Raw genomic sequence first — 20,801 nt, forward strand, 5'->3', positions numbered from 1 at the left:
CGCTCCCTGCACAGTCCCCAATGGGGACACAGAGTACCTTAGAGTTGCAGGGCCCGGTCCCTGAGATTGAATAGACTCCGGTCCGGCAGATTCCCACAGGGGCTGCGGAGGGAGCACGGTCCCATTAAATGGATGACCGCTCAGGATCCCACTTCTCCCAGAGCCGCTAAGGGATGGTGAAGGAGACGGCATGAGGCTCCGGCCTTTGTACCCGCAATGGGTACCTCAACCTTAACAACACCGCCGACGTAGTGGGGTGAGAAGGGAACATGCCGGGGGCCCCGTGGGGGCCCTCTTTTCTTCCAACCGACATAACTAATATGAGAATGCATGAGTGGATGTGTGCCTCCTTCCACACAAAGCATAAAACTGAGGAGCCCGTGATCCACGGGAGGGTGTATAGGCAGAGGGGAGGGGTTACACTTTTTAAAGTGTAATACTTTGTGTGGCCTCCGGAGGCAGAAGCTATACACCCAATTGTCTGGGTCTCCCAATGGAGCGACAAAGAAAACAATGGATCCGTTATAAATGCAAGAATGAATGATGGCTAAATAGCAATCCGTTAACACATCCATTGTCCATAAACTCCACATGTTAAAAACGGATTCGGCTGACATTCATAGGGACAAAAAACCTAACAGATTCGGGATAATGGATGACTAGAGGATATGTGAACCCAGCCTGAAGCCATTCTTATGTGTCCAGGAGATGGAGGCTTTTTGCAGACAGCAGTTCTACAGAGATCCAACCATCCTTTTGGCTTTATTTTATTATTAATATTTATTTATAACACAATATTGATTCCATGGTGCTGTACATAGGGGGATACATACAAAAAAAACATGTATAAGTTATAATAGACAGACTGGTACAGTGGGAAGAGGGCCCTGCCCTTGTGGGCTTACATTCTATAAGATATTGGAGAGGAGACAGAAGGTGGGGCAGTGGTGAGGCGGCAGCTCCAGTGGTGGTGAGGCGGCAGCTCCAGTGGTGGTGAGGTAGCATCTCCAGCAGTGGTACGGCAGTGGAGTCATTGGAGACTATTGGCATTACTGAACAGAGGAGTTTTCAAGTTCCGTTTGAAGCTGACAAGTGTAGCAAATAATCTGATGTGTTGAGCCAGCAAATTCCAGAAAACAGGGGATGCTTGGGAGAAGTGTTGGAGGAGGTTCAATGAGGAGCGAATGAGTGAGGAGGAGTGAAGGGGATCTTGGGAGGACCGGAGATTACGTGTTGGAGTGTATCGGGAGATTAGTTCAGAGATATATGGAGGAGACAGATTATGGACAGCTATATAAGTCAGTGTTAGTAGTTTGAATTGCATACAGTAGAGAATTAGGAGCCAATGAAGGGATTTGCAGACAGTTTCCCTATTAGACCCTAGTCATATTAGAGTGACCCTATTTCCTCAAAGAATTCCCAAAAATTACTTACTATTTTCTTATTTGTAATATACTACCAAGTGAGCTAATATTGTAGAATTTAGATTTTTTTGCACTGTACAAATCTTGTGCTGGCTTAATACTGACAAGATTTACTACACACAAATCCTACAGCAAATTATTGTTAAAATGGTAATATTAATTTACTATATGAAATTACTTTTACTGGATATGTTCAACATACTAAACATTCATTACCTTTACCATTCAGCAATTTTAAAGATGTAGGAAATGAAACTCTCCCACTGCATCTTGGATGGGCATCTCCACGCTCATTAGGACTACATGTTAAATCTTTACAGTCGTATTTGCCATAGGTAGCATTTTGTGGAGCTCTAAATGAATCCATAAGCACTGTGTCATCTGTGCACATTTCTCTGTGTTCGAAAATGAATGGATCATGTTGTTTAAATAAGCTGTGAATATAAAAAGGTACAGAAAAGAAGGGAATTTTGTTACTTACCGTAAATTCCTTTTCTTCTAGCTCTTATTGGGAGACCCAGACGATTGGGTGTATAGCACTGCCTCCGGAGGCCACACAAAGCAATTACACTAAAAAGTGTAAGGCCCCTCCCCTTCTGGCTATACACCCCCAGTGGGATCACTGGCTCACCAGTTTTAGTGCAAAAGCAAGAAGGAGGAAAGCCAATAACTGGTTTAAACAAATTCTCTCCGAGTAACATCGGAGAACTGAAAACCGTTCAACATGAACAACATGTGTACCCGCAAACAAACCAAAAATCCCGAAGGACAACAGGGCGGGTGCTGGGTCTCCCAATAAGAGCTAGAAGAAAAGGAATTTACGGTAAGTAACAAAATTCCCTTCTTCTTCAGCGCTCTATTGGGAGACCCAGACGATTGGGACGTCCAAAAGCTGTCCCTGGGTGGGTAAAGAAATACCTCATGTTAGAGCTGCAAGACAGCCCTCCCCTACGGGGAGGCAACTGCCGCCTGCAGGACTCTTCTACCTAGGCTGGCGTCCGCCGAAGCATAGGTATGCACCTGATAATGTTTGGTGAAAGTGTGCAGACTCGACCAGGTAGCTGCCTGGCACACCTGTTGAGCCGTAGCCTGGTGTCGTAATGCCCAGGATGCACCCACGGCTCTGGTAGAATGGGCCTTCAGCCCTGATGGAACCGGAAGCCCAGCAGAACGGTAGGCTTCAAGAATTGGTTCTTTGATCCATCGAGCCAGGGTGGCCTTAGAAGCCTGCGACCCTTTGCGCTGACCAGCGACAAGGACAAAGAGTGCATCCGAACGGCGCAAGGGCGCCGTGCGGGAAATGTAGATTCTGAGTGCTCTCACCAGATCTAACAAATGTAAATCTTTCTCATACCGATGAACTGCATGAGGACAAAACGAAGGCAAAGAGATATCCTGATTAAGATGAAAAGAGGATACCACCTTCGGGAGAAACTCCTGAATGGGGCGCAGCACAACCTTGTCCTGGTGGAAGACCAGGAAGGGAGCCTTGGATGATAGTGCTGCCAGCTCAGACACTCTCCGAAGAGATGTGATCGCTACCAGAAAAGCCACTTTCAGTGATAGTCTAGAAAGTGAAACCTCCCTCAGAGGCTCGAAGGGCGGCTTCTGGAGGGCAACTAGTACCCTGTTCAGATCCCATGGATCTAACGGCCGCTTGTACGGGGGTACGATATGGCAAACCCCCTGTAGGAACGTGCGCACCTTAGGAAGGCGTGCCAAACGCCTCTGAAAAAAGACGGATAGCGCCGAGACCTGACCTTTAAGGGAGCCGAGCGACAAACCTTTTTCTAACCCAGATTGCAGGAAAGAAAGAAAGGTAGGCAATGCAAATGGCCAGGGAGACACTCCCTGAGCAGAGGACCAGGATAAGAATATCCTCCACGTTCTGTGGTAGATCTTAGCGGACGTGGGCTTCCTAGCCTGTCTCATGGTGGCAACGACCCCTTGGGACAATCCTGAAGACGCTAGGATCCAGGACTCAATGGCCACACAGTCAGGTTCAGGGCCGCAGAATTCCGATGGAAAAACGGCCCTTGGGACAGTAAGTCTGGTCGGTCTGGGAGTGCCCACGGTTGGCCGACCGTGAGCTGCCACAGATCCGGATACCACGCCCTCCTCGGCCAGTCTGGGGCGACAAGTATGACGTGGCTGCAATCGGATCTGATCTTGCGTAGCACTCTGGGCAAGAGTGCCAGAGGTGGAAACACATAAGGGAGCTGGAACTGCGACCAATCTTGCACTAGGGCGTCTGCCGCCAGCGCTCTTTGATCGCGAGACCGTGCCATGAAGGTTGGGACCTTGTTGTTGTGCCGTGACGCCATTAGGTCGACGTCCGGCACCCCCCAGCGGCGACAGATTTCCTGAAACACGTCTGGGTGAAGGGACCATTCCCCTGCGTCCATGCCCTGGCGACTGAGGAAGTCTGCTTCCCAGTTTTCTACGCCGGGGATGTGAACTGCGGATATGGTGGAGGCTGTGGCTTCCACCCACATCAGAATCCGCCGGACTTCCTGGAAGGCTTGCCGACTGCGTGTCCCCCCTTGGTGGTTGATGTATGCCACCGCTGTGGAGTTGTCCGACTGAATTCGGATCTGCCTTCCTTCCAGCCACTGCTGGAAGGCTAGTAGGGCAAGATACACTGCTCTGATTTCCAGAACATTGATCTGAAGGGTGGACTCCTGCCGAGTCCACGTACCCTGAGCCCTGTGGTGGAGAAAAACTGCTCCCCACCCTGACAGACTCGCGTCTGTCGTGACCACCGCCCAAGACGGTGGTAGGAAGGATCTTCCCTGTGATAATGAGGTGGGAAGAAGCCACCACTGCAGGGAGTCTTTGGCCGTCTGGGAAAGGGAGACTTTCCTGTCCAGGGATGTTGACTTCCCGTCCCATTGGCGGAGAATGTCCCATTGAAGTGGACGCAGATGAAAGTCCCATTGAAGTGGACGCAGATGAAACTGCGCAAACGGAACCGCCTCTATTGCCGCCACCATCTTCCCGAGGAAGTGCATGAGGCGTCTTAAGGAGTGCGACTGACTTTGAAGGAGAGCCTGCACCCCAGTCTGTAGAGACCGCTGCTTGTCCAGCGGAAGCTTCACTATCGCTGAGAGAGTATGAAACTCCATGCCAAGATACGTTAGTGATTGGGTCGGTGACAGATTTGACTTTGGGAAGTTGATGATCCACCCGAACGCCTGGAGAGTCTCCAGTGCAACATTCAGGCTGAGTTGGCATGCCTCTTGAGAGGGTGCCTTGACCAGTAGATCGTCCAAGTAAGGGATCACAGAGTGTCCGTGAGAGTGCAAGACTGCTACCACTGCCGCCATGATCTTGGTGAACACCCGAGGGGCTGTCGCCAGACCAAATGGCAGAGCTACGAACTGAAGATGGTCGTCTCCTATCATGAAGCGTAGAAAGCGTTGGTGCTCTGTAGCAATCGGCACGTGGAGATAAGCATCTTTGATGTCTATTGATGCTATGAAATCTCCTTGAGACATTGAGGCAATGACTGAGCGGAGGGATTCCATCCGGAACCGCCTGGCGTTGACATGCTTGTTGAGCAGTTTTAGGTCCAGAACAGGACGGAAGGAGCCGTCCTTTTTTGGAACCACAAAGAGATTGGAGTAAAATCCTCGCCCCCGTTCCTGAGGGGGGACAGGGATCACGACTCCTTCTGCTCTTAGAGAGTCCACCGCCTGCAGCAGGGCATCTGCTCGGTTGGGGTGTGGGGAGGTTCTGAAGAACCGAAGTGGAGGTTGAGAACTGAACTCGATTCTGTACCCGCGAGACAAAATGTCTGTTACCCACCGGTCCTTGACCTGTGACAGCCAAATGTCGCAAAAGCGGGAGAGCCTGCCACCGACCGAGGATGCGGAGGGAGGAGGCCGAAAGTCATGAGGTAGCCGCTTTGGAAGCGGTTCCTCCATTTGCTTTCCTGGGGCGTGAGTGAGCCCGCCAGGAATCTGAGCTCCCTTGTTCTTTCTGAGTCCTTTTGGACGAGGAGAATTGGGCCTTGCCCGAGCCTCGAAAGGACCGAAACCTCGACTGCCACCTTTTCTGTTGAGGTTTACTTGCTCTGGGCTGTGGTAAGGAAGAGTCCTTACCCTTGGACTGTTTTATGATTTCAGCCAATGGCTCACCAAACAGTCTGTCTCTAGATAATGGCAAGCTGGTTAAGCATTTTTTGGAACCAGCATCTGCTTTCCAGTCCTTTAACCACAAGGCTCTGCGCAAAACCACAGAATTGGCGGACGCCATAGCGGTACGGCTCGTAGATTCTAGGACAGCATTGATAGCATAGGTCGCAAACGCAGACATTTGCGAAGTTAGGGACGCCACCTGCGGCACTGCTGGATGTATGATAGCATCCACCTGTGCTAAACCAGCTGAAATAGCTTGGAGTGCCCACACGGCCGCGAATGCTGGAGCAAACGACGCGCCGATAGCTTCATAGACAGATTTCAACCAAAGGTCCATCTGTCTGTCGTTGGCATCTTTAAGTGAAGCGCCATCCTCTACTGCGACTATGGATCTAGCCGCAAGCTTGGAAATTGGGGGATCCACCTTTGGACACTGGGTCCAGCGTTTGGCCACCTCAGAGGGAAAAGGATAACGGGTATCCTTAGAACGTTTAGAGAAACGCTTGTCTGGATGAGCGTCGTGTTTCTGGATCGATTCTCTGAAGTCAGAGTGGTCCAAAAAAGCACTTAATTTACGCTTGGGATACAGGAAATGGAACTTCTCCTGCTGTGCCGCTGCCTCCTCTGCAGAAGGGGCTGGGGGAGAAATATCCAACAGTCTATTAATTGCCGATATAAGGTCATTAACCATGGCGTCACCATCAGGGGCATCCAGATTGAAAGGAGCCTCAGGATTAGAATCCTGATCACCGTCCTCAGTCTCATCACAGAGAGACTCTTCTCGCTGAGACCCTGAGCAGTGTGATGACGTGGAGGGTCTTTCCCAGCGAGCTCGCTTAGGCTGCCTGGGACTGTCATCTGAGTCAGAGACTTCAGCCTGTGATGCTTGAGACCCCCTTGAAGTACGGATTAGTTCCAACTGAGGGGGACCGGAGAGCATAGACACAGCAGTGTCCATGGTCTGAGTAGCTGGCCTGGACTGCAAGGTCTCCAGGATTTTTGACATAGTCACAGACATTTTATCAGCAAAAACTGCAAAGTCTGTCCCCGTCACCGGGGCAGGGTTCACAGGCGTCTCTGCCTGGGCTACCACCACATTAGGCTCTGGCTGACGAAGTGCCACTGGGACTGAACATTGCACACAATGTGAGTCTTTGGAGCCTGCCGGTAGATCAGCCCCACATGCAGTACAAACAGTGTACACAGCCTGTGCCTTGGCACCCTTGCGTTTTGCGGATGACATGTTGCTGCCTCCTCAGAGCAGTACAGGGTGTCCAGCCAAGAAGCGACCTTACAGTGCAACTATATATATATATGGTACTAAGAAAAAAGTACACTAATATAACACTGAGGCACTAGTGGGGCCAGCACTAAAGTGCAGCTTACCGCCCGCTTAGGAGCGGGTGTGTGGTCGCCGAAATCCCTTTAGTCTGGGTCTCCCAGAGCCTGCTGCCTTTCCCCAGCCAGACCGCATGTGTAATGGCTGCCGGCGTCCTTGTGGAGAGGGGGGGGCGGGCCCTGGGCGTATACAGACGAAGAGCGGGAAGCCTGCTTCCCACTGTGCCTAGTGAGAGGGCTGGAGCATGTAAATAAGCTCCAGCCCTCGGCGCTGCCAATTGAGCAGCGTCTCTCCCCTACCCTGATTGACAGGGTGGGGGCGGGAACGAAGCGGCGCTAGGCCGCAGAAGCCGGGGGCTAAAGTTAGAAGCGCCGCCGCCGTAAAAGCGCGGTCGGCGCAAAGTCCCCGGCGCACCACAAGTCGCAGCTGCGCCGCCGCTCCAGTAGCGGTCGGCGCAGTAGTTCCCAACATGTAACGTCACTCAGCAAAGCTGCAGTGACCTAACCCCAGCGCACAGCGCTACTGTCCCCGGCGCACTATAACGCTCAGCAAGCCTTGAGAGTGTCCGTGCCTGCCGGGGACACAGAGTACCTGAAAGTTGCAGGGCCTTGTCCCTGAACGGCACTCCCGCTCCAAATCCAGCAGGTTCTCTGGGTCTGTGGATGGAGCCCGGCCTCAGGGCTTGGAGGCCGGTAAGATCCCACTTCCACAGAGCCCTCCAGGGGATGTGGAAGGAAAACAGCATGTGGGCTCCAGCCTCTGTACCAGCAATAGGTACCTCAACCTTACAAGCACCACCGCGGGTGAGAAGGGAGCATGCTGGGGGCCCCATATGGGCCCTCTTTTCTTCCATCCGATATAGCCAGCAGCTACTGCTGACTACAAACAGTGGAGCTATGCGTGGATGTCTGACCTCCTTCGCACAAAGCAGAAAAACTGGTGAGCCAGTGATCCCACTGGGGGTGTATAGCCAGAAGGGGAGGGGCCTTACACTTTTTAGTGTAATTGCTTTGTGTGGCCTCCGGAGGCAGTGCTATACACCCAATCGTCTGGGTCTCCCAATAGAGCGCTGAAGAAAAAGTAAAAACATTTCAGCAGAAAGTCACATCCCACGTCTGTTGAGCCTTGCTCTCTTTTCCAAATCCAACATCAATTGAAGAATTGAAGTAAAGAAAAAAGGTTATTACACCCTTTTCTATTGAAGATCTTGGCCTAGCAGTGTGCAAATCATGAAATGGCATATTTTTACAACTATTTACGCCGGTACAGCAGGTAGCGCATCTGGACCTTTACAATATATTTGAGGTGTGCAAACCATTGGCATCGATATTTAGGGCAAGTTATTAAAATATCTACCATGAGCCACCAATATACATAGAATAAGTAAAGAGAAAATGTACACTCACCCATGTAATCCTTGCTGTTCCAACACCAAAACCCGCTCTGTATTGTTGGTCTTTCGTCTGGTTTCTGTGGTCACACTACACTTATACCCCACATCATGTTAAAGGAATATCATTAATGATGAGCAAACTGCTTGGTGCTTGGTAAGCGCAAAAAGTATTTTCATGCTTGGTACTCATTTACAGAGTATAATAGATGTCAATGGCGAACTCGAGCAATGTTCTGGAAGATTTTCACGTTTCCCATTGACTTCCATTATACTTTGTACATGAGTATCGAGCAACTGAACATCAAAATGCTCGTTATGCTTACCGAACTCAGAGCAGTTTTCTCATCACTAATTATCATACATGTCATTATGACTCTTCCTTGGTAAGGTTATATCATAAGTGATCCACTGTGCCAATGTTCCTCTGACCCTAAATCTGATGGCAAGCTACTAGAAACAAATCTTACAGAAGTCCATTAGCCCTCCTGGGTATACCTTGGCTACAGAAACCCACACCGAACATTGAATAAAACACCAGGCATATTACTTGCTGGGGAGACCCCCTCCATTCGCTTTGTTTGCCAGTCACTTGCTGTTTAATGCCCCATCCTGCAGGTTTGTGTCTCAGTGAGCAAGAAGCTGAGACACTTACTTTACACATGCTCTTGCGCAACAGATTGTGCATCCCGACACTCCACCAATATGTTTTAGGATTTATTCTTAATCCTTTCAAGAGACTGAAGCCTTATTTTAGTACAATGATTCAATAATTTTTTATTAGGTTTTCAAAGTTTATACATAAAACAGTTCTAACAAAAACAATAAAACAAAGTGCTGTATAGCATTACTTCATGCTATATCAAACAAATAATATACAGTAGACATATACAAAAGGAGAAACAAACAAATAACATTGGTAAAAACTATGACATACAGTCGGATTAAGTATTTACAAAGTATGATATTCAAATAATATGTCAGGAGATAGATGTAAACAAACAATTTTCTTATTAAACTAATTAAATAAGTATAGTGTATTACGTTTATACAAGAATTATAACTAGATTAGATTTAAAATGTTATGTATTGTTGTTAATAAAGTCAGTCCATGGGTCCCATTTTTTATGAAATCTGTTCCAAGAGTTATTAATTAGAGCATGCTTCTCTTCATAGAACTTATGAAGGGATATTTTTTCTATTAGATCGTAAATATTTGGAATTTTATTGGATTTCCAACGTGCCGCCAATTCGATTTTGGTAACTAGAAGGATATGAATTACGATGGCCCTGTATTTCATGTTTATGGTATCCGAATCTATCGATAAGAGAGCTAATTGTGGGGTTAGACTTATTTTTGAGTGCATTATCAGATTTATTATTTTAGACACTTTCTGCCATAAGCTTCTGATTTTAGGACAGCTCCAAAAAATATGAACAATGTCACCTTTTGTATCACAACCTCTCCAGCATGTTGGTTTTTGGCTTGGGAATATTTTAGCTACTTTGTCCGGAGTGAAATACCATCTGGTATAAATCTTATAATAAGCTTCATGTAATGTAGCGCAGATATTGGAAAGGTATGTGTTTTTAAGAGCTTTATCCCATTGGTCTTGGGTGAATTCTACTTTCAAGTCCTTTTCCCAACTGGATATGTGTATCATTTTTCTTGTGGGGAGTTCTGAATTGTAGGCATGATAGCTGTTCTTATGACTCCATATTAGTTTGTTATTTGGGTTGTTTATCAATTTAAGTATGAATTTGTTTATTTTACATGTGGGTTCTACAAGTTTCCGGATGGTTTTCCTTATTTCTAGGAAGAAGTAAAGATCTTTATCTGGTATATTGTTTTGTAGTTTAAGTTGTAAGAATGAGGTGAAGTTTGTACCATGGTATATATTTTTTATGTATTTTATCCCTGACTGGATCCCTCTATCTACTGTCTCGGTATTGTTTGACAAATCTATATTTTTTATCTCAGTATTTTTAAAGACTTCAAAAGTCATTTTGTCTTTGGAGATTCTTGAAATCTTTTCCCAGGAAGTAAATGCAGCATTAATAGTGCTGCTATCATAGGTATTTGATTTTCGTCCTCCAAAGCTTAGTAACTGTACCAGTAAAGGAGAGCAGAAAGAATTATTTCCTGATAATATTAGTTCCAAGTTAACCCAAGTTGGAGTATTTTCATTTTTTAATAACCAATTGTTGGTTTGTTTTAATAAATTTGAGTAATAATATGCTTGTATATTAGGAAGGCCGTATCCTCCATTAATTTTATTTTTGAATAATGTATTTTTGGCCACCCTTGCTTTACTATTATTCCAGACATATCTGTTGATCAATTTTTGCAATTTGACTAGGAATTCGTCTGGGATGATGATAGGTAGACATCTAATTGTATATAAAATTTTGGGTAGAATAAACATCTTAGCTACCTATATTCTACCAAGCCAAGTCGTTTCGGTTTTGTTGTATGTTGCAAAGTCTTTTTCAATCTGAGATAAGAGTTTATTCATGTTGAGGATTAAGGTGCTTTTAATATCTTTTGTGAAAGTAATACCTAAGTATTCAATAGCGTCTGTAACCCATTCATAATTAACATTATTTCTAAGATTTTCTTGTGCTGTTGGGATGAGGTTAAGAGCTAGCATTTTTTGACTTTTTCTCATTAATTTTAAAGTTTGAAACAATGGAGAATTCTTTCAAAGAAGGGAATTTTGTTTACTTACCGTAAATTCCTTTTCTTCTAGCTCCTATTGGGAGACCCAGACAATTGGGTGTATAGCTTCTGCCTCCGGAGGCCACACAAAGTATTACACTTTAAAAAGTGTAACCCCTCCCCTCTGCCTATACACCCTCCCGTGGATCACGGGCTCCTCAGTTTTGGTGCAAAAGCAGGAAGGAGAAAACTTATAAATTGGTCTAGGGTAAATGCAATCCGAAGGATGTTCGGAGAACTGCAAACCATGAACCAAAAGAACAATTCAACATGAACAACATGTGTACACAAAAAAACAACCAGCCCGAAGGGTACAGGGGCGGGTGCTGGGTCTCCCAATAGGAGCTAGAAGAAAAGGAATTTACGGTAAGTAAACAAAATTCCCTTCTTCTTTGTCGCTCCATTGGGAGACCCAGACAATTGGGACGTCCAAGAGCAGTCCCTGGGTGGGTAAAAGAATACCTCAATAAAAAGAGCCGAAAAACGGCCCCCTCTTACAGGTGGGCAACCGCCGCCTGAAGGACTCGCCTACCTAGACTGGCGTCTGCCGAAGCATAGGTATGCACTTGATAGTGTTTCGTGAAAGTGTGCAGACTAGACCACGTAGCTGCCTGACACACCTGCTGAGCCGTAGCCCGGTGCCGCAATGCCCAGGACGCACCCACGGCTCTGGTAGAATGGGCTTTCAGCCCTGAAGGAAGCGGAAGCCCAGAAGAACGGTAGGCTTCGAGAATCGGTTCCTTGATCCACCGAGCCAAGGTTGACTTGGAAGCCTGCGAGCCCTTACGCTGGCCAGCGACCAGGACAAAGAGCGCATCTGGACGACGCAGGGGCGCCGTGCGAGACACGTAGAGCCGGAGTGCTCGCACAAGATCCAAAGAGTGCAAATCCTTTTCACACTGGTGAATTGGATTAGGGCAAAATGAAGGCAAGGAGATATCCTGATTGAGATGAAAAGGGGATACCATCTTAGGGAGAAATTCCGGGACCGGACGCAGAACCACCTTATCCTGGTGAAACACCAGGAAGGGGGCTTTGCATGACAGCGCTGCTAGCTCAGACACTCTCCAAAGTGATGTGACTGCCACTAGGAAGGCCACCTTCTGCGAAAGACGTGATAGAGAGACATCCCGCAGCGGCTCGAAAGGTGGTTTCTGAAGAGCCGTTAGCACCCTGTTAAGATCCCAGGGTTCCAGCGGACGCTTGTAAGGTGGGACTATGTGGCAAACTCCCTGCAGGAACGTGCGGACCTGCGGAAGCCTGGCTAGGCGCTTTTGAAAAAAACACGGAGAGCGCCGATACTTGGCCCTTGAGAGAGCCAAGTGACAAAATCTTGTCCATTCCGGATTGAAGGAATGAAAGAAAAGTGGGTAAGGCAAACGGCCATGGAGTAAAACCGTTATTAGCGCACCAGGATAGGAAGATTTGCCAAGACCTATAATAGATCTTGGCGGACGTAAGCTTCCTGGCCTGTCTCATGGTGGCAATGACATCCTGAGATAACTCTGAAGACGCTAGGAGCCAGGACTCAATGGCCACACAGTCAGGTTGAGGGCCACAGAATTCAGATGGAAAAACGGGCCTTGTGACAGCAAGTCTGGGCGGTCTGGAAGCGCCCACGGTTGACCCACCGTGAGATGCCACAGATCCGGGTACCATGACCGCCTCGGCCAGTCTGGAGCGACGAGAATGGCGCGACGGCAGTCGGACCTGATCTTGCGAAACACTCTGGGCAGCATCGCCAGAGGAGGAAACACATAAGGCAGTCGAAACTGCGACCAATCCTGAACTAACGCGTCCGCCGCTAGAGCTCTGTGATCCTGAGACCGTGCCATGAATGCCGGGACTTTCTTGTTGTGCCGTGACGCCATAAGATCGACTTCCGGCGTTCCCCAGCGGCGACAGATCTCTCGAAACACGTCTGGGTGCAGAGACCATTCCCCCGCGTCCATGCCCTGACGACTGAGAAAATCTGCTTCCCAGTTTTCTACGCCCGGGATGTGAACTGCGGAGATGGTGGAAGCTGTGGCTTCCACCCACTGCAGAATCCGTCGGACTTCCTGGAAGGCTTGACGACTGCGAGTGCCGCCTTGGTGGTTGATGTATGCGACGGCAGTGGCGTTGTCCGACTGGATACGGATCTGCCTGCCCTCCAGCCACCGATGAAAAGCCAATAGGGCTAGATACACTGCCCTTATTTCCAGAATATTGATCTGAAGGGATGACTCTACCGGAGTCCAGGTTCCCTGAGCCCTGTGGTGGAGGAAAACCGCTCCCCACCCTGACAGGCTCGCGTCCGTGGTGACCACAGCCCAGGTTGGGGGTAGGAAGGATTTTCCTTGCATTAGAGAATTGGGAAGGAGCCACCACTGAAGAGACGTCTTGGTTGCAAGGGAAAGTGAGACGTTCCTGTCGAGGGAAGTCGACCTCCTGTCCCATTTGCGGAGAATGTCCCACTGGAGTGGCCGCAGATGGAATTGCGCGAAGGGCACTGCCTCCATCGCTGCCACCATCTTCCCCAGGAAGTGCATGAGGCGCCTTAAGGGGTGTGACTGACCCCGAAGAAGTGATTGCACCCCTGCCTGCAGAGAAAGCTGTTTGTCCAGCGGTAGCTTGGCTACCGCTTACTGTGTATGAAACTCCATCCCGAGGTAAGTCAGTGATTGGGTCGGTGTCAACTTGGATTTTGGGAAGTTGATGATCCACCCGAACTGCTGGAGAGTCGCCAGAGCTACGGTAAGGCTATGTGCGCACTAGACCGTTTTTCCTGCGGATTTACCCGCGGATTTGCCCCGGAAATTTCTTGAGAAATGTCTGCAATCTTTGTGCAGACATTTCCCATGAAATTCAATGAGAAAAAAAAATAGCTGTGCGCACTGTGCGGATTTTTCTCAAGAAAATTTCTTGAGAAAATTTTCTCGAGAAACTTTCTTGAGAAAATGTGCATGTCCATTAATTTCCGCAGGTACCTGCGGTATTCCGGGGGTATTCCGCAGGTAGCAATGATGTGCGGTATACCACCGGAATAGCCGCGATTTACCTGCGGTAATGTTCATCGCTGCCTGCGGTTTTGCAGGAAGCGATGTCATTATGCCAGGAAGAGGAGCAGAGGAAACACACGTCACACTCCCTGGACGCCGCACAGAAGCGCTTCCGTGCGACCTCCAGGTGTCTGTGCAGTGTGTGTCCTGCTCCGGCCTCGCGGCTGCCTGCACTGCAGGGTGTCAGTGTCTGCCCGCAGTGTCAGCAGCCTGTCACGCGGCAGCGCAGGCAGACACTGACACCCTGCAGTGCTGGGAGCCGCGGGGATGACGATCGCTGCTGTCAGGAGGTGAGATCATTACCTGCTGTGACGATCTCCTGCCTCCTGACGTCAGCGCTGTCACTGCTGTCTATGCCCGTCTCGCGAGCGGCCCGAGACTGTCACTAGCGGTGACGTCACGGGCTCTCGCGATAAGTCAGTGACAGCGCTGACGTCAGCAGTACAGGAGATGATCACAGAAGGTAATGATCTCATCTATGCTCCTGATGGCAGCGCTCGTCATCCCCTGCAGTGACCTGAGCTGACCTATTGATGTTAGCTCAGGTCACTGCATTGCTCTCCCAGCCAATGGGGAACATTCTGTTTTTCATTGACTGGGACAGCGACTATGGTATGGATCGCCGTGCCCCCCCCCCCTTATTGGATTACGCCGGACGTGGAATTGATTGTGCTCTTTTCAATAAATTGGTTAAAGAGGGAATGTTTTGGGGAGTGTTTTTTCAAATAAAACTTTTTTTGTTGTCTATTTTTTAATTATTACTGACTGGGTTGGTGATGTCGGGTATCTGATAGACGCCTGACCTCACCAACCCCAGGGCTTGATGCCAGGTGACATTACACATCTGGCATCAACCCCATATATTACCCCGTTTGCCAACGCACCAGGGCGCGGGATGAGCTGGGGCAAAGCGCCAGGATTGGCACGTCTAATGGATGCGCCACTTCTGGGGCGGCTGCGGCCTGCTATTTTTAGGCTGGGGAGTGTCCAATAACAGTGGACCTCCCTAGTCTGAGAATATCAGACCCCAGCTGTCCGCTTTACCTTGGCTGGTGATCCAATATGGGGGGGACCCCACGTTTTTTGTTTTAAATTATTTATATAATTTAAAATAACAGCGTGGGGTGCCCACTGTTTTGGATTATCAGCCAAGGTGAAGCTGCCAGCGGTGGTCTGCAGGCTGCAGCCGTCTGCTTTACCCTAGCTGGCTACAAAAAATGGGGGGACCTCACGTCATTTTTTTTTAATTATTTATTTATTTTATGGCTAAATACAAGGCTAAGCACCCTTTAGGCTACTTTCACACATCCGGCTTGAGCTCTGCGGCTCAATCCGGCTGTGCAAGCTATGCAACGGATGCGGTGAAAACACCGCATCCTTTGCATAGGTTTTTCCTTTGCGGCCAGTCCGGTTTTTGCCGCTTGCGGCATGCTACTGAGCATGCGCAGTGGCAAAAACCGCATGCGGCGGCCGGATGCGGTTATTGCCGCATCGCGCCGCATCCGGCCGCCATAGGCATGTATTGAAAAATGTGCCGCATCGGCCGAATGCGGCGCGATGCGGTTTTTTTTGCCGCACGAAAAAACGTGCCAGGCAACGTTCCATCCGGCCGCCGCATCGGCTACATCTGCCGCATGCGGCAAAAAACGGACGGAACGCAAGGCCATGCGGCACAATGCGGCACTAATTAAAGTCTATGCAGGAAAATCGCAACCGGCAGCAAAAAAAACCGGTTGCGATTTTCATGCAAAGTGCCGGATTGTGCCGCATAGCAAAAACCGGAGGTGTGAAAGTAGCCTAAGTGCCACATGAAAGTCACTAAAGGGTGCCAGCTTAGAAAATGCAGGGAGGTGGAACATTATATAGGTTTTTCTCATCTATCTATCTATCTATCTATCTATCTATCTATCTATCTATCTATCTATCCCTCTATCTATCTATCTATCTATCTATCTATCTATCTATCCCTCTATCTATCTATCTATCCCTCTATCTATCTATCTATCTATCCATCTATCCCTCTATCTATCTATCTATCTATCTATCTATCTATCTATCTATCTATCCCTCTATCTATCTATCTATCTATCTATCTATCTATCTATCCATCTATCCATCTATCCCTCTATCTATCTATTCATCTATCTATCTATCCCTCTATCTATCTATCTATCTATCTATCCCTCTATCTATCTATCTATCTATCTATCTATCCCTCTATCTATCTATCTATTCATCTATCCATCTTTCCCTCTATCCATTATCTGTCTATCGATTATCTTTATTATTTATTGCAGGGACAAACCTGCGGTAAATCCGCGGTAAATCCGCGGCAAATTCGCGGCAAATTCGCGGCAAATCCGCGGCAAAAACGCATGCGGATTTGGTGCGGATTTTTTCCGCAGGTCCGGAAATCTTTCACTGGCAGAAGTTTCTCAAGAAATTTTCTTGAGAAACTTCACATTTCTAGTGCGCACATAGCCTAAGGCTGTTTTGACACGCCACCTGAGAAGGTGCCCTGACTAGGAGATCGTCTAAGTAGGGAATCACCGAGTGGCCCTGAGAGTGTAGGACCGCCACAACGGATGCCATGACCTTGGTAAACACCCGTGGGGCTGTCGCTAGGCCGAAAGGTAATGCCACGAACTGAAGGTGTTCGTCCCCGATGGCGAAACGCAAGAAGCGTTGATGTTCGGGTGCGATCGGCACATGGAGATAAGCATCCTTGATGTCGATCGATGCTAGGAAGTCTCCTTGTGACATCGATGCGATGACCGAGCGGAGAGATTCCATCCGAAACCGTCTGGTGCTCACATGTCTGTTGAGTAGTTTGAGGTCCAGAACGGGACGGAATGAACCGTCCTTCTTTGGCACCACGAACAAGTTGGAGTAAAAGCCGCGACCATGTTCCTGAGGGGGAACAGGGATCACAACTCCTTCTGTCTTCAGAGCGTCCATCGCCTAAAAAAGTGCGTCGGCCCGATCGGGGGGCGGAGAGGTTCTGAAGAAACGAGTCGGAGGACGAGAGCTGAACTCTATCCTGTAACCGTGAGACAGAATGTCTCTCACCCATCGGTCTTGAACATGTGGCCACCAGGCGTCGCAAAAGCGGGAGAGCCTGCCACCGACCGAGGATGCGGTTCGGGGATGCTGAGAGTCATGAAGAGGCCGCCTTGGAGGCATTGCCTCCGGCGGCTTTTTGGGGGCGTGACTTAGCCCGCCACGCATAGGAGTTCCTCTGGCCTTTCTCCGGCCTGCTGGACGAAGAGGATTGGGACTTGGCGGAGGGACGAAAGGACCGAAACCTCGATTGTATTTTCTGTTGCTGAGGTCTCTTAGGTTTGGACTGGGGTAAGGAGGAGTCCTTTCCCTTGGATTCCTTAATAATCTCATCCAATCGTTCGCCAAACAATCGGTCGCCAGAAAACGGCAAACCGGTTAAGACCCTCTTGGAAGCCGAGTCTGCCTTCCATTCGCGCAGCCACATGGCCCTGCGGACTGCCACAGAATTAGCGGATGCCACCGCTGTACGGCTAGCAGAGTCTAGGACTGCGTTCATGGCGTAGGAAGAAAAAGCTGACGCTTGAGAAGTCAAAGACGCAACCTGCGGAGCAGAATTACGTGTGACCGCATTAATCTCAGCCAGACAAGCTGAGATAGCTTGGAGTGCCCACACGGCTGAAAAAGCCGGGGCAAAAGACGCGCCCGTGGCTTCATAGATGGATTTCACCAGGAGCTCTATCTGCCTGTCAGTGGCATCTTTTAGCGATGAGCCATCTGCAACCGATACCACAGATCTAGCCGCCAATCTAGAGACTGGAGGATCCACCTTGGGACATTGAGCCCAACCCTTAACTACGTCAGAGGGGAAGGGGTAACGTGTGTCAGTAAGGCGCTTAGTAAAGCGCTTGTCCGGAACCGCTCTGGGCTTCTGGACAGCATCTCTGAAGTTAGAGTGATCGAAAAACGCACTCCGTGTACGTTTAGGGAACCGAAACTGGTGTTTCTCCTGCTGAGAAGTTGACTCCTCTACAGGTGGAGGCGGGGGAGATAGATCTAACACCTGGTTGATGGACGAGATAAGGTCATTTACTAAGGCGTCCCCTTCAGGTGTATCAAGATTGAGAGCAACGTCAGGGTCAGAGCCCTGAACTGCGACGTCCGCCTCGTCCTCCAGAGAGTCCTCAAGTTGGGAACCCGAGCAGCGTGAAGAAGTCGGGGAAGATTCCCAGCGAGCCCGCTTAGCCGGCCTGGGACTGTGGTCCGGGCAGGAGTCCTCCACGTGAGACCTAGGGCCCCCCCTGGGAGCGCGCTGCGGCGCGGACCGAGAGGGGCCTGGAGGCGACGATCCAACAGGGCCCGGGGCCTGTGTAAGGACCGGTCTGGACTGCAAAGCCTCTAGCAGCTTGGCAGACCATTTGTCCATAGACTGAGCCATGGATTGTGAAAGTGACTCAGAGAGTTTCTCAGCAAAAACGGCAAACTCTGTCCCTGCCGCCTGGACAGGGGGAGCAGGGGGGTCTACCTGAGCCGAGGGGCCCACTAGTGACCGAGGCTCCGGCTGAGCAAGCAAAACAGGGGTCGAGCATTGCTCACAGTGAGGGTAGGTGGAACCCGCAGGTAACATAGCCGCACAAGAGGTACAGGTCGCAAAAAAACCCTGTGCCTTAGCACCCTTGCTCCTTGTGGACGACATGCTGTTGTCTCCTAGGAGAGTGATCACTGAGGGTATATGGGAAAGGGTATATAGCCAGACCGAACAGAAGTATATATATATATAATACGTATCTATTCCGGCACCCTAAGGGGACCAGCACCGGGTGACCGGTGTGGCTTACCGACCGCTAAAAAGCGGAGTGTGTGTCCTCCAGATTCCCTGCCTTAGGCCTCCCAGATTTGCTGAGCTCTTTCCTGGTAATCCTCCACCGGCAGAATGCCAAAAAAATGGCTGCCGGAGCTCTCTGGGGAGGAGTGGAGCCGTGGGCGGCGCTAGAAAAGTGCGGGAATCTTTGGTACCCACAGTGATCAGTGAGGGGGGAGGAAACATACAGGATGCTCCGGCCCTCACATCCGACGTCAGGTCGGCAGTCCCGCCCTTACCCCTGACAGGCAGGCCCGGGGGCGGGAGTTTTTCTACTAGGCCGCAATGAAGCCGGGGACTAAAATTAAGACCGCGGCCGACAAGCAGGCGCGGTCGGCGCAGAAGTCCGCTGGTCTTCACAAATCAGCAGCTGCTGCAGCGTCCGGGAAGAAGGCGCTCCATGCACAGCCCCCCATGGGGACACAGAGTACCTTAGAGATGCAGGGCCCGGTCCCTGAGGATGAATAGACTCCTGTCCGGCAGATTCCCACAGGGGCTGCGGAGGGAGCACGGTCCCAGTAAATGGATGACCGGTCAGGATCCCACTTCTCCCAGAGCCGTTAAGGGATGGTGAAGGAAAACGGCATGAGGCTCCAGCCTTTGTACCCGCAATGGGTACCTCAACCTTAACAGCACCGCCGACGTAGTGGGGTGAGAAGGGAACATGCCGGGGGCCCCGTGGGGGCCCACTTTTCTTCCAACCGATATAACTAATATGAGAATGCATGAGTGGATGTGTGCCTCCTTCCACACAAAGCATAAAACTGAGGAGCCCGTGATGCACGGGAGGGTGTATAGGCAGAGGGGAGGGGTTACACTTTTAAAGTGTAATACTTTGTGTGGCCTCCGGAGGCAGAAGCTATACACCAATTGTCTGGGTCTCCCAATGGAGCGACAAAGAAATGTAGTTTATTTCATTGATGTGTTGAGTTTAATGGGTCGCTAAGAGTCATAATTACATCGTCCGCAAAAAGACTTATTTTAAAGTTTTCTTTCCCTATGGAAATACCATTAATTTTTTCATTTGACCTGACGCATTCTGCCAAAGGTTCCATAATCAGGGCAAAAAGTAGCTGTGATAAAGGACATCCCTGACGAGTTCCATTGGTTATCATAAAAGTTTTTGAAGAGTGGTTGTCTGATTTAATTGTGACTGAGGGGCAGGAATATAGCGCCATGATGGCGTTAATGGATGTGTTGTCAAAGCCAAATTTTTTCAGGGTGTTTTCCAAGAATTACCACCCCACTCTATCAAATGCTTTCTCAGCGTCAAGCGATAAAAGTAGGGTGGGTGTTCTAGATTTTTTAGCGTATTCAAGAATGTTTAGTATATTTAGTTTAGTATATTTTAGTACAATGAATGAAATCTCAAAAGAGGTATTCATACACAAGTCCTCATGCTCTGTAGAAGATGGCTTCTTTATCGTTGAGAATAAGGATGGATTTTTTGCACTTATATTGGCTCTGTTCTTGATTTCAGAACTTTTTGACCAGATACAGGGGAAAAAGCTTTTTTCTAAGCTAAGAGGGGCCAATAATTTAATTTGCATCCGAGAAGGAAGTAGATGGAAGATACTGTTCAAAACCCAGAACATAAACTTTGAGTATCTAATCATATCATCTGGGATCAGTAATCCCCCAGTTACTGTACTAGAAATTGTCAATGATAACTTCTAGAACCACCTTAATGTCTGTGTGCCGATGTACGTGAATGACAACCTCATGTTCTTCTCAGATCTAAACACACCCAACAGGAACAAGTTTCCTTGTCTATAAATTCTTTCAACATTTTCCTTAAAGGGAATCTGTCAACAGGTTTTTGCTATGTAATCTGAAGACAGTATGCTGCCGGGGTAAATCACAGATTTCAGCAATGCCTCTTTTATCA

At 49.0% G+C, this 20,801-nt stretch overlaps 1 protein-coding gene across 2 annotated transcripts in view; it reads right to left on the reverse strand.

Moving 5' to 3' along the window:
* The window catches only part of HFM1 (helicase for meiosis 1), a 276,350-nt gene that overhangs the window by 221,443 nt on the left and 34,106 nt on the right, over positions 1-20,801 (reverse strand). For both annotated transcript variants that reach the window (XM_075321028.1, XM_075321027.1), the window contains exon 4: positions 1,641-1,858. In XM_075321028.1, the coding sequence (XP_075177143.1) occupies positions 1,641-1,858 (218 nt within the window). The remainder of the gene's footprint in view (positions 1-1,640; positions 1,859-20,801) is intronic.

Source organism: Anomaloglossus baeobatrachus, chromosome 8 (assembly GCF_048569485.1).
Source record: "Anomaloglossus baeobatrachus isolate aAnoBae1 chromosome 8, aAnoBae1.hap1, whole genome shotgun sequence".
In the NCBI taxonomy this organism is placed as follows: Eukaryota; Metazoa; Chordata; class Amphibia; order Anura; family Aromobatidae; genus Anomaloglossus; species Anomaloglossus baeobatrachus.